Source organism: Oxyura jamaicensis, chromosome 7 (assembly GCF_011077185.1).
Source record: "Oxyura jamaicensis isolate SHBP4307 breed ruddy duck chromosome 7, BPBGC_Ojam_1.0, whole genome shotgun sequence".
NCBI lineage: Eukaryota > Metazoa > Chordata > Aves > Anseriformes > Anatidae > Oxyura > Oxyura jamaicensis.
In genome coordinates this window covers 15,205,317-15,219,102 of record NC_048899.1, presented here as the reverse complement: position 1 = coordinate 15,219,102, position 13,786 = coordinate 15,205,317, and the positions used below count along the sequence as shown (strand labels likewise).

The following is a 13,786-nucleotide window of genomic DNA, read 5'->3' as shown; positions in this document are numbered from 1 at the left end:
AAGGAACTGGGACCTACGGTGCTCAAGAACATCTCCAGGGCAGTCCTGCTCCTCTGTTCTATTATTAATGCTGGCTCCTGCACCATCTTCACCATCATCTGCCTGCCCAGGGCAGCAAGCAATGTGGCCAGCCCTTCCCGTGTACAAGTCGTCCTGTGCCTCTTTCCCTGAGATACACACCTCAGAAGGGAGTGTCCATCCCACTGAGGGTAGGGGACACCAGGACACTCCCCTCCCTCGGTGGAGTTTGCGGGTGTTTAATAGTGAGGCCTACCTCCCCCTGGGTACACAGAAGAGCAGGGTGTCCTTCCTGTGGGCAGCTTTCAGCACGAATCCCACCAGCTGAATACAGCTGATCCCATCCTCAGCTGCGATGGCTCTAAGTCCACATCCAAACTAGATGGTGAGCAGAGCCATCGGAGTGTGTGCGTGGATATGCCAGCTAGAAGAACAGGGCAGGGCAACTGCTCCACCAGCACCAAACTGCTAAAATCCCTTCCTCCCTCCCGCTCTCTCAAAGTCTTCTCTGTCTTTCACACTGAGTGAACCTACTTGGCTTTTGGCCTGGTTTGGGGAATGGTGAATTCTAGGACAAGAACGTCTTTTGTTATTCTGTTAGCATTGCTGTAAAACCCCTCTGCTATTTTATGTCTTATTAGAGAAGACTCCTTTTGAACTCATCAGTTACTCTAAGCATGTAATATTGACTGACAGCTGGCTTCTTTTGTCCAGTACTTTCCTTTTAAATTTGGTGCATGTCCTTATCACACATAACAGTCTTTGGTAACCCTCAGCTGCTCTTTCAGCTTTGCACAGCGGAGATATGCTTCCTGCCTTTCACACCAACACAGTCAGAGATCCCTGTCCCCCAGGGACTGACTTCCCCCTCATTTCTTCCAGGGGCAAGGAAAACCCCAGCTGAGATGCAGAAACTGACGGTAGCTAATGGCACAGAGGAGTGGTGGCTGCCTGTGAGCACAGGCTCCCCAGCCCCGGCTGCCCACGCGTTCCCCGCACGTACCCATGCAGTTCTCCAGAGGGATGTCGGTGCCCAGCCGGATGTCATCGAGGGCGAGCTCTCCCGAGTGGCCGTTGCGTATAAATCCCTCAAACACTATCTGTGGGAAATCGAGACAGAAATGTCAGTGTCAAGCTGGGACACAGAGAGTGGCTCCTGCTCCCGAGGGAAGGGGCAGGAAATCTGCTCCTGGCTTTCCCTGCACACCTGCGGTGAACTGAGGCCAGTCCTGCTTCCTTCCCCTGCCTCTGCCACTCCTGTCCTGGGGAAAGCTGCTCTGCAGGGTTGGGTTTGTAGGGAGATTGCTACCTGTCCTGGCAGTGCTCAGCTTGCAATTTGCTCAATTAAATGCCTCTCACGTGGAATGAATGCTCAGATAATCGATGTTCAGCACTGGAGGCCACCTCCTCCCCTTTTGCACAAATGATGCAAGTGGCACAACACTGATTTACAGCAGCAGCAGATTTAGGCTGTGGTGTTAATAGAGGCCCCACAACAGGGCCATGATCAGAAAAAGTTAGAAAAGGGCATGAAACTCACAGCTACATTAACTGTAAAGTGCTGTTTCCATCAACGTTACGTAAGAAGTATTGAAATGTTACAGAAGGGTCAATTTATTCCTACTTAATCGCAGGCAAAATATATTTACAAAAATAAATAGAGTCGTTAGCTCTAAGAACTGCTGAGTGGAGAGACTTGCATTATTTACATAATGATGCCGTTATTTAGCTAATGTCTGTATATTCATGTTTAATGCACAAAGTAGTCAGCCAGTGCCCATCATTCTTATCTGTAGGCATATTGTGGTTACTGGTATTTTATTAAAAAGCCAGACAAATGCATGCAAACTAGCCACGCAGCCCCAGTGCAAAGCTTTGGCTGTACATCTTCCTGCCTTCTGCTGAGGGTGCAAATAATTTCCTGGGGCTACGTATGTCACAGATCTCTCCCCACCCTAACTTGTGCCTGCCTGTGAGAAGACCTCCCCCAAAAGCCAGGTGTCTGTCTGTGCACAGGACACTGTCAGAGCCACTGGTCCCAGGCGCAGGCCACTGAGCCCCATGGAAGGCAGCGTTTTGGAGGGGTGGGTGGCCTGAGGGCTGCACCTCCCTGGGTCAGGGCTGGGAGCCGGCTGGAGCAAGGCTCCCCACTGGGGTGGTTGTGGAACTGCTGCCTCCTGCCCAGGAGGCCCGTGTTTCTGTCCGTGTTTGACAGAGCTGGATGCTGTGCTGATGCTCACTCACCAGCGACAGCAGCAGCCCAGGCTCCCTGGCAGATGGGCGCTGCTTGGAGGGGTCCAGCTGCATCACAGGCACCCCAGGATGCCACTTCTCTGTGGACTGCTGCCTGTTATCCTCTCCCACTGATCTCCTGACTGCAGGATCGGGTCCTGATCCTGACACACAGTGCTGCACCCAGCCCTCTGTGCTGCTCTGAGGTACCCGAGCAGGGGGGTCACACGTGAGCCCCCGTTTCCCCTCCTTTCTCTCATGCTGAGGCTGCAGAGGGGCTGCTTGCTGGACTTGCTCCCTGTGCTGCATGCCTGCCTCTGGTCTGGCTGTCTGACTGCCATCAGAAAGGGGGAAATGCACAGAAAGGAATCAAAATAAAATAAAAAAGAGAAGAAAGAAGAAGGAAAAATATTTGCAAAGTGGGAGATTTGACCAATATAAAAGGCAACAGGCTGAACAAAGGCCCGAGTCTGTGCAGAAGACAGGCACTCTCTGAATAACAAACAGTGTCGTTTAGTTACTATAGTAACCCACGAAACACAACGCAAACAGCCCCACTCAGCCACATTCCCTAATGATGAATGGGCCCTGGCTCTGCACCGCAGCAATAAAGATGCTGGAGATGCTGCCTGGCTCCACACCTGCCCCAAGCACCTTACCCGGTACTCCATGTCGTAGCTCGGCAGGATGATGCGGCCTTCCCTCCACTCCTCCCCTTGGTCCTCCGTGATGACCCACAGCGCCTTGTGCTCCTGGCTGGCTTCCCGCCAGACCCGCAGCATCACCCCGTTGCTGCCCCATGCCTGGTAGTGGAAGACCATGCAGACGGCGCTCCGGGGCAGATAGATGGTGGGGCTGACGAGCCGGGCACGCTGGCCTTCCCTCCTCCCGCTGCTCTGCAGCTGCAGGTAATTCTTGCCATCTGTTCAGGGAAGAAGATGCGGTTATAATATTATTTCCTGTGGCCACTTGCAACAAGCGGCTCACCTCCTGCCGGGTGGCTTTGGCACCGCTCAGCAGGCTCACGTGCCTGCTCCCGATACGCGACCAGGAAGGTGCTGCAGGACTGGGGTCTCACACTGGCATGCTGTGTGTGTGCAGCCAGGAGCATGCCTCCCCCACCCGCCTCTGCCAGCTGGTGGGAAACCCACAGCCAAAGAAAGCAGAAAGCCAAATGCTGACATGGGAGAAATCAAAGAGTAGTTAGAGGAACAAAAGTCACGATAATGACATTGGAGGCGAAGTTGAGTTTATTTGGAGAATTTGCTCAGTGAACACACCTGAAGTGGGGGTTTTTCTAACCACAAGTGTTGAAAATTCATCTTGGGATGGGGTCTCATGATGTGTCCTTCCTGCCTCTTTTCATCCCCAGCAGTAAATACTCCTCAGTCAGGGTCTTACTGACAATTTTGTTTTTGAGAATATCCATGACAAAATGAAAGCCTGGCTCTTGGTTTTTCCATAATGCAACAAAACAGGCCCTTAAGCATAGCCCAGAGTCCCAGTGAGTGAAGTAAGCACAGGTGACATCTGGGTAGCTGCAGACTTGAAGGTGGCTGAGAGACTGCATGGGATTCACTTTCTTTAATGTCATTTTTAAAATTGTGCGGTGCTTTTTGTCAGTCCTCGCAGAGGAGATTTGGTACATTTGATATCTCAGGAGATGCTTGATCTGAATACAGATAGCAGCAAAAGACCATGGATAAAAATACCTGGGCATAGCTGGTTTGGTCTGGAATCAGTGATTTCCAATCCTCTCTGATGAGAAGCCCCCTCAGGAGTTTCCCATTTGAAGCTTGGACTCCTGAAGCCTCTCGGCACAGACTGAAAGCCAACCATGTAGCTGATCTGATCCTTCCCTGACCTCTCCCCATCACAATCAATGGCATGGCATGGTCCCTTGGGTTGCTCTGACTGCAACGTCTGTAGCACGAGGTCAGACAGACGAGCCAACGACAGATGTTGCTGCACTTTGCATTTCATTCAACAGACAGATGAACACACTTACTCTTGCTGCGGTGGGTGCAACTGATGTTCAATGCCAGCACGTGTAGGGTTACCCCTGCCGCAGGCCATGCCTAAGGGTCTGTCACTTCCTTCCCCCTCATCTTATCCCACTGCATTTGATGGGCAAAGCTCTGAGCAGCAGCCTGCCTCTTGCTTGCCCTGCTCCCTCTGCTTCTTCAGCGCCCACGGCAATGGCTGAAGAGCAGTGCCTGCACTGAGAGTGCTTGAAAGCGCACCCAAAACACCTCCAAAACTTAAAACAGAGAGAGACCTGAGCTTAGAGCCCAGCTCCTGAACACTGAAAGACAGAACCCACCCAGAAAACTGGAGCTGACCTCGCTGGCGCCGCAGCAGTTGGGTGACATCCCAGCCTGAGTGACCTGTGTCGGTGGCTGCACAGCCACCAGCCTGCTGCACGCTTGTCACTGCCAGAGAGATGGGCTGGAACACGCACCGTGAGCTACACAGCTTTCTGAAATAAATGTAGGGCAAGAGAGCAGAAAGACTTGCCATCACTCTGCTCCTGGGATGTATGACCAAAATACCGCAAAAGCGTATCCACTCCATATGAACTTTCAGGGACTGCATGAAGGACAAATCTGTCTCTGACTGGCCACATAAAGACAGAGAAACATTTCCCAGCACCTGCGAAATGCACTTGGGTCACTTGGCACTTTATGCCAACAAACATTAGCAGAAAAAAAGATGAAAGCATGTTTGCCCACTCCTGCTCGAGTGAATCACTTGAGAAAGTACCATGCCGTTCTTTAATGGAGGAGTGTTCTTGTCATTTACCTCGGAGTGCTGGTGGTGCAGGAGGAGATGTGGGAGATAAACAAGTGGAGGAAGAAAAAAAAGAACGAGCTGTACTCCATGCCTGAGCAGCGATAAGGCATAATAAGTCATCAAGGTCTCCTGAATTAAAATCCTCTTTCTGTAATTCACTACAAGCCTCTTCAAAGAAAAAAAAACACAACAAAAACAAGAAAAAAGCAGCAACAAGCAAGGTGGAAGAGCAAATCAAACTACGATTACACAATTATCTCACAGCTGAAAGGGTCTCACAGGCAAGTCCTTACTAAAAGCACCAGCCAGGCTCAACAATGATCAAATCCAGATCCTCAGTGTTCAGGACTGACCTTTTTGGTGGCAGGATCTAGGCAGCCTGATTGAGTGAGGGGACGTGAGCCATCCTTGGATGCACTCAAAGCCCTCAGCTGGTCACTGGGGACTGTGTTAACTGTGCAGCTGGAAACCCCTCGTGATCAGTACCCGTGTCGCCGCCTTGGCCCGGCCTCACACCACCCCGGCCAGCAGAAGAGCTTTAGCACGAGAGCCTGCGTGTCTCTGAGTCACAGTTCTCCTGCGAGGGACGAAACTGAACTTGTGTTTGTTACCGCATTCTCCTGCTCCTGATAACAGCCTCTGGAGGAGACAACTGGGCACAAGCAGACACGACTTTCTGTGTCATTCGAAGATGCAATGGCTAGATCACTCTAATGGCCGGTTGGACCCTCTGAAGAGCCCCATGAATTTGCTGAGACTGACTGAACAAGGGCTCTGTGGAGCTGATTGTTGGAACTGCACGTGGGAGCCTGGAGGTTCCAGCAGTTGCTGTTTGATACAGTAAATGGAAGGCTTTGGCACAGAAAGCACCTGAAAGGCTGATTTCCCCTGCTAAAACGCTTGAAGGGAGTCTTGCAATGATTAGCTGATCAATTCTTCCAGGATCAGAAATGCATTTTAATCTCTTTACCAGAACTTTGCTGTGCAGCCTGTGCTCCAGCTCACGCAGCCGTCGCGTCCCCCACCCAAGTGGCACTGGCAGTTCAAAATGCCGGCTCGGAGGAAGGCAGGACAGACCTGCATAGGCATTTTAACCTACTGCTGTTTCTGCAACTGAGGCTACTGCACAAGTCTCATGGAAGATTTATGGGTTCATCTGGATGTAGAGGAGCCAGAGGAGCGTGAACGTGCAACCTTCCCCAGCTAGCCGATGGTGGAGGCACTTGTATGTGCATGGCAGTGCATCCCAGATAAATCACCAGCCGGGCCCTGCAAATAAACCATCTGGCCAATGCGGTTTCCTCTTGGCGTGCCTGTTCCCTCCTGCTAGCAAGCCATCTGAGAGGCCATTAGGGGCAGCGGGGGATGAAGCCTTGCACTTCAGGTCAGGCTGCAGCCACGAGCCCCAGCAGCCACTCCCTCCCCAAGGTCAGCCTGCCTGTGTGCTTGGGTCCTGCATGTCTCAGCCCCTCTCCTGAGAAACACGCTTTCCCTCATCAGTCTCGGTAGCACATCTGGAGGTTTTCCAGCAAAACATGTTGGGCAGGATGTACACAAGCAAGTACCCAGGCTGCAGGTTCCCCTAGCATTTCCCCCTCACTGCATATTGCTGACTTACAGCTGCTGCTCCTATGGATGCCCCATGCTGAATTGCCTTCACTTACATCCCTCCAAAGGTCACTGCACTCTTCCTTACTGCAGAGCTCGTTTTAGGGCGTGTTTTAGTAACAGCACCGCAGCCCACTGGTAGCCACCTCCTGTCTGCCAAATCCCTGTGTAACATCTTTGCTCCGGGCCCTGCCCGCACCCTGCACAGCCACAAACACCACCTTGGACCAGGGGGATGTCCAGGCAGGGCCTGATCCTGCCATCCTTGTGAGGCCTGTGAGCTGGGGGCCACAGCAGCCCTCACCTTTCCTGGGGGAGCAGAAGAGCTCAGATCCCCCCGTGACTGCAGGGTGCTCTGGTAGCAGGGGATGACAGCCACATGAATATGCAGATTGAAATTGGGTAGTTATTATATTTTTATTTTTTTGGCAAATCATGCAAATTCACCTCAAAAGGCTGCCACTGTAATTGCAGTGACAGGCCTCTCCTCAATGACAGACTTTCATTTACGAAGGGAAATCAATCCTCCGTAAAACTAATATTTATATTAACTAGATCAGTGCGTCTGCAGGAAAATCCCCTCAATTTTGATTATGTGTTAATTAGCCTGCCAAGTCCTTGCCATTTCAGTCTCTAAATCAGTTCAGGAAAAGGCATAAAACCCCACACCTGCCCAGAACCAAGCCCTCAACCTACACATCGGAGCCTTTCTAATGGATAGGCCATTACATCCTCTCTCTTAATTAAGCCTTGTGTCCTCTACAGCACGGCACAATTGTGAGTCCTACGACCTCCCTTGGAGAGTGCAGGGAGGGCACAGTGTCCCTGACGAACCAAATGCCAATTAGAGCCTGACATTTATGCTAAGTGAGCCGCTCACAGCCATGCGGCGTCCACCTCCAGCCCGGCAGGCACCGTGTGTGCTGCTACATGAAAGGGTGCACGCAGACCCACCTGCGCCCGGCTTTTGTGCATGCACAATTAAAGGCATTAACCCACTGAGCGAGCGCTTCCACCGCGTACGCCGTGCAGCACAGCTTGCTCACGTGCTTTTCTGCTTGCTCGCTCACGCATGCTTTTCCGAGTCAGGCTCTGTGACTCACTGGCTGCTAAGTCATGGCTGCGAAGCTCCGGAGAGATGTAACACTAAGATTTGAGAGACTGCTTCTTGCTTTCCAGAGAATATTCCAGCTTGGTTTCATAGCCAGCACGTGTCATTGGCTTTTGGGTCCAAAAAGTGACTAAGGACTCAGAAAGATGAGCAAAGAATAAATGGGTAAGCTCAATGGTTTCTTCACCTCTGCCTCCTGGTCCAAGCAAGCAGGCGTTTTGCTGGCAATGCAGACAGCAGCCGTCCCCCTTCTCTCATTAATGGGCACAAGAGCACCAAAGCTTGGCCCTAGCCTGAGCCCAGGGGACTTGCACAGCCTGGCCACTGTTCATCGAACCTCCCATGACCTGAGGCCAGGGCATCCCAGCTCCATCACGCTGCAGCGAAAGCCAAGACTTTTTAGGGTTTGCTGTCCTCACTCTGTAAACCAGGGGAAGAAGAGCCATGCACAGGTTTGCTGAGATGCAATCTGCACCCCACGTGAGGTGAGCAGGGAGAAACAGGAACAGGTATGTGGTCTCCTTCCCACAGCATGCAGGTGCTCACTCACTGCACCGAAGTGCTTGACCTTCACACCACTCCATACTATAAAACTCCCTCCTGCTTCAAAGGGGACAAGATTGACCTGAGAGTTCAAAATGTGTCCCCAGGGCACAAGCCCTGAGAGTAGGTCCCACGAGAGTAAGTGAAGACCCAGTCCGGTCCAGTCCCACTCCATTAACACACAAGAACCTTTCTGCTGGTTTGGGCAGAGCAGGATCAGGGCCTTCAGGCAGAAGTTCGCATAGACTGCAGGAAAAATATAAACCTTCCCTCTGAAAGATCCCATGGGAAAAACACAGGAACGGTAAAGGGTCACCGTCAGCTTAATAACAGCTCAGCATTTGTTTTCCTTATAAAATAAGCTCTTACAAAACTTCAGAGCACTGCAAACATTCCTCTGCTGGAAACGCTTTGAAACAAATAAACCTTTCCCCGCAGTGCCTGCAACCCGAATGAGCAGCATTCCTCACCCTCAAAGGCAGCAAGGCCACGGCCCACAACAGATGCTCTCAGTGGGTTTTTGCAGCCCATCCCAGGACCTACATGTCGGGAGAGCTCAAAGGTTAAAATTGCTTCTTTTTCTGCACTCACACACGGCCTCCAGTGCCTGAGCAACACGGGGTTCACAGCTCGGCTGGGGGCTCTGGCTGGATGTGAAGCAGTGCATGCTAGACGTGCAGATGCCACGGCGCTTTTCTAGGATCACAAGGTATTTACAAAATTACTGCAAGAAAAGAAGAGGGGAAAAAACGAGCAAAACACACCTAATCCAGCTTTTCAGTAGTGGCTTAATAGTGTAGCACCGAGAGCAATGCAACTGCACCTGCCAGCTAAGGATGTGACTGACGATCTGTACAGCCTTCAGGATCAAGCCTTGTGGTGAAATTCAAAGATGGTGAAGAGTTAAGGTGCTGAACTTACCAACCCAGATTTATTTTCAGGTCCTTAAGACCTCTATCTTGACACCAATGGCATATTGCCATTGCGTGCAGCAGGAGACGGGAAGAACCTTCATTGAAACCTGAACCTGTTGCTCCCTGAGGCTTGCTAGGTACAGCTCTTGGGAATCCTTTTACACATGGGAAGCATCTGAAAATCTGCAGAGGGAAAAATCCTGGCAATCTCTCACAGGGCATAGGAAAGGGAGCAAGAGTATTTTTCAGTCTTGCAAAGGGCAGGGTAACAGCTGGAACCATGGTAGGTTTCTGCTGAGTTGGGCACTTTGGGTCCACGTTCACCAACAGGGTCCCCAGACACGTAATGGGAGCCTGTATGAGAAGACGTGGAGCTAATCCACGGTGCGAAGAGCCCAAGGAACACAGGGCTAAAAAAAGAAATGCAGAGCTGCCTGAAAGAGTATCTTGGAAATAAAAATAGTGGAATGAGAGCAGTGGGTGTCTTGTCAGTCTCGAGAAGTTCTCTGCGCCAAAGACAAGGAGGAATTGCATGCAGCGCATAAAATGAAATCAGGAGATATCTGAGGAATTCAGGCCTGTCTCTCAGCAGATTTTTCTAATCAAGTGCCTCACAGAGGATATTTCAACATGGTCATTTCCTTCCCCCTCTCTCTCATGCAGACTGAGCCAGGGCTCCTCCTTTCATTATTATTTTTTCCATTTAATTTTAATTTTTGTTTTGCCATTTTCAAAAGAAACAGAAACACATCCCACATGGCTCTTAAAGGCACAGCACATTTCCTTGCTACCGTGGAGCAGCCGTGGGCTCCAGCCAGGGCCAGCACCTTTAAATGAAAGCAAATTGGGCTCCAGCGGCTTTGAGTTCCTGTTAGCTTCTGCCCTGCCTCTAAACCAAGCACAGCTGCTCTCCTTCACCCAACTGCTCACCCTGGGGTGGGGAATTCACAAGAAAAGACCACCCCGAACAAGGGCTTTTCATTCTTTGCTCCCTGGAGTCTGCCGATGAATTTTGAAAGTAGAAACAAAATGCTGGAGGGAGCGTGAGGGAAAGCCAGGAGAAGAATGAGGGAGTGTGAACCAAACAATGCTTCGATTCTGTCCCTGACGAGGGGCTAGAGCTGCCTCTTTTTCATGTTTTTCAAGGGTTTTTTTAAAAGCTGTGCAGGGAAGAAAAAAGCAAATAGTTGTTTCCCTTTGTGTCTTGTCCTCTTAACTTCTTCGAGCAGGACCAAAGCCCCCCTGCGGCCCTGTGTTCTATAGGCAGGGTAGAAGCAGGGCTGCTTCCCTCACCCACCCAGCCGACGGCTCTGGCAGCGCCAACACCCACCCCTCAGCCTGCGGCTGGAGTCATGGCCACGGCTGCTCAGGATGTGACCAGAGCAAGGAACGCCAGTGCTGCTTCAGAGCTGGGTTGCTGTGAGCAGCTGGATACCTCCCCACCAGCTGAGGTGACCAGCTGGGGGCTCGGAAACTGTTTTGTTCCTGCTCTGCTGCTGTCTTCCTCAGTGGCCATAGACGAACCATTTCAGCCCTCTGGAGCCACTACCTCCTCCCCTTCCTCTGCCTGCACGGACTGTGACTTCCCGGGCACGTGCCCATTGGAGCTTCCCGCTGCAGGACACGGCCCCCAGCCGGATCACTGAACTCAGCAGGACAAAGTCCTCCTGGCCGCAGCGATGAGGCCTTGCAATTCATAGCTAAGAAGGAGAAGAAAGGGTAAAAGAAGAGTGGAAAACAGAACTGCGTGCTGAGATGTCTGAGGAAGCATCAGGCTCTCCCGGGCTGTGCATGCACATACACACACAGTCTTCTAAGAAACTATGGCCAACTAATTGTAGGGAGACTCGGGGGAGAGGAAATGAAATGAAAAATTGAGTCTGAGTTATAAAAATAAGTAATTTTTATCCTACTTGCAGGAGGCTTATATTAATTAAACATTATTACAGCGAATGAGATGGGGAGGGTTATTAAGTCTGGGGCTGGCTGTAAGTGTTCTCTCCTGTTGCCTGAGGCTCCACTGATCTCCAGATATTAATCTTCTAAAGCACTCAAATGCTGAAGAGATAAACACTTGAAATATGAAAATGTTTTTCTCCATAGCAGACACTGTGACCCTATGTCACGCCAAAGAATTTGTCAGATGTCCGTATAGGCTGCACTTAGGGCATTACTGTGTCTCTTAGAAAAATGCTGGGCACCTCAGGAGCTGAAGAGAAAAATGATGTGTGCATTTGTGTGGGGGTGATTTGTGTGTGGAGATGTAGCAGATTCTCCTCTTCCCATATGTTTCTGGAATACATATTTTCCTCTTTAGCACTGCCTACCAGGTGTTGGCTGCATGGCTTTCCAACTGGCTGGCGGCACTGCCAATCTGGCCAGTGCCTCTGCCAGGTGGCTAACAGGTTCGCCTGAATGTTTGCATCTCGAAACTCAACCTTCCTGGGGTGGGTGGGGAGAGCTGGGGGGAGCCTGTGTCACACACCGCTCCCTGGGCGCAGGGAGTGCTGACGCTGGAGTCACCGGGCACAGGTACAATCAGCCAGCTCTCCCTGGGAGAGCCTTGGGCTGCCGAGGCAATGAACACAAGTGCAGAGAAGAGATTGTACGGTGACACAGGCTACTGCCATATGGAAACCAGCAACTGTCCTTCATGCCACCCATGCCACAAAGCCAAGAAGGTAAGGAAAGAGTACTAGTCCCAGAGAGAGTTTGAAGATGAGAAGCTGAAGAACTTGATCTATCAACCACACCGCCAGAGGCAGGCCCCTTTCCATGCCAGCACATCTCAGTGAGGTCCTCCATAAATTAGGTTCTGCCACACACATGCAAATCTTCTGCTTTCAAAGCACAGAAGAGAAAAAGAGCAAAAGTCAAACAGCAAGAAGCTGGCATATTTCTGCATTCTTAGGGCTTACATCATCCTTCACTTAGGGGAGCCTATGCAAGCCCTGAGAGCAGAATAGCTGAAGTCTACATGCAATCTGAGCAACATATGGGCTGAAGAAATGCACCTCTAACAAAAGAAGAAATGCATTCTGGGAAAAAAAAAAAAACTTTGGGTCCTATGGAGAACATTTGGATCAGGATGTGGAACAAAGCACGGACTAGCCTATACAGTCACAGGGGATTCAAAGCCCAGTGTCTGCTTCAAGACTATCTCAAGAGGATAGTTAGTACAGCTCACTGCCAGCAGTCACAGTCCTATAAATAAGTCATGAACCCATAAAACAAAGCATCTGAAAGCTTCCACAAAACATTCAGCTCTGCACAGCCTTCACAACCCTTAATAGCTGTGCAATAATCAACCATACTCTTCACACGGAGAAAGGCCCATCAGTTCCCCCCTCTCTACGTTGGTATGGTATTAATCATCTTACCAGGCACGGTCTCGGGACCTGGTTCAGAGTTGCCAATCCAGGTGCTTGTAGGCTGAAAAGACCACGTGTACCCCGTTGCCAAGTCGTGTGACCAACCGCATAGGTCTTCAGGGAGATCAAAGTTGCAATTGAAGTTTGCAGGGAGATGGAAATCTTACAAAGAGAAATAGAAGCAAAATAAACTTGAATTAAAAAAATGACCTAACCAAGAAGGGTTGCTATTTAAAAACAGCCCCTAACTAAAATAGCTAGCAAGCCATAAATACTGAAGAAAGCATGAAATCTCACTCACACTGATGCTTTTAACCTATCTCACATTTCGTCAGCTCCAGTGATCAGCCTTAAGTTCTGCATCATCAAAATGCTCACACCACATCCCGCAGCTAATCCACCAAACTAAGCAAATATAACAGCAAGTACCAAATGCTTCCAGACTCTAATCAGCACCTTCTCTTCATCCCCTAGAGTGGTCAAATATTAAATGTCAGGGAAGAGTACTTCTTAAATGTCAGGGAAGAGTACTTCCTGAGTGCCCCTGTGCTCATCAGTTCCTGCTCTGGCTCCAAAAGGAGAATCTCAAGTGCTCCAAAAACCCAGCTCCTGAGTGACGGATCTAGCCACTTGCACCAGACGGGAGCTGTCTGTCAACGTGGCGAGCTGTCACTCACTGCTTCCTACCTTGTCGTGGAAATGCTACCAGGGGAAATGTGGGGCCACTATGAGCTCAGGCTTTTGGATTCTGAGTGAAAGGAGACAGCCTCTATTTCTAGCTCTGCTATGGACTCACCACATGGTCTTTGGGCGCGTCATTTAACTTTTTATCTGTGAAACAGGAACAGAGCTAATCCCTCTGTGTCAAGAGCTTTAAAAGCTCTGGGGAGCCTTCCTGCAGAGACAAGTCCGTGGGCAGGAGGGCACATGCCAGGGGCTGCATGTAGCAGCGAGGCAGCTGCTGGCTCCTTCAGCAGGGGAAGCAGCCATAAGGCACGGAGGCTGGAGAGATGGTCTGAGATCATCCCAAGCACTCAGCGGACATGCACGTCAGAGACCAATTATAGACAGGGTTTTTCCTGGGTAAAGAGGAAGTTTTAAATCACAGTGCTTGCAAAGTGAGCGATAGCCAGAAGGAGGTGAGTGACTCAAGCAATAGGCATTAGGGAACTTTGCTGTGAGGGGCACAGGCTTTC

The 13,786-nt window shown here is 50.6% G+C and overlaps 1 protein-coding gene across 7 annotated transcripts in view; it reads right to left on the bottom strand.

Annotated features, from left to right (window-relative positions):
- The window catches only part of NRP2 (neuropilin 2), an 86,661-nt gene that overhangs the window by 20,393 nt on the left and 52,482 nt on the right, over window positions 1-13,786 (bottom strand). For all 7 annotated transcript variants that reach the window (XM_035331217.1, XM_035331219.1, XM_035331218.1 and 4 more), the window contains exons 12-14: window positions 12,600-12,752; window positions 2,910-3,172; window positions 1,022-1,118 (exon numbers count right to left, since the gene is read on the bottom strand). In XM_035331217.1, coding sequence (XP_035187108.1) covers window positions 1,022-1,118; window positions 2,910-3,172; window positions 12,600-12,752 — 513 coding nt within the window. The remainder of the gene's footprint in view (window positions 1-1,021; window positions 1,119-2,909; window positions 3,173-12,599; window positions 12,753-13,786) is intronic.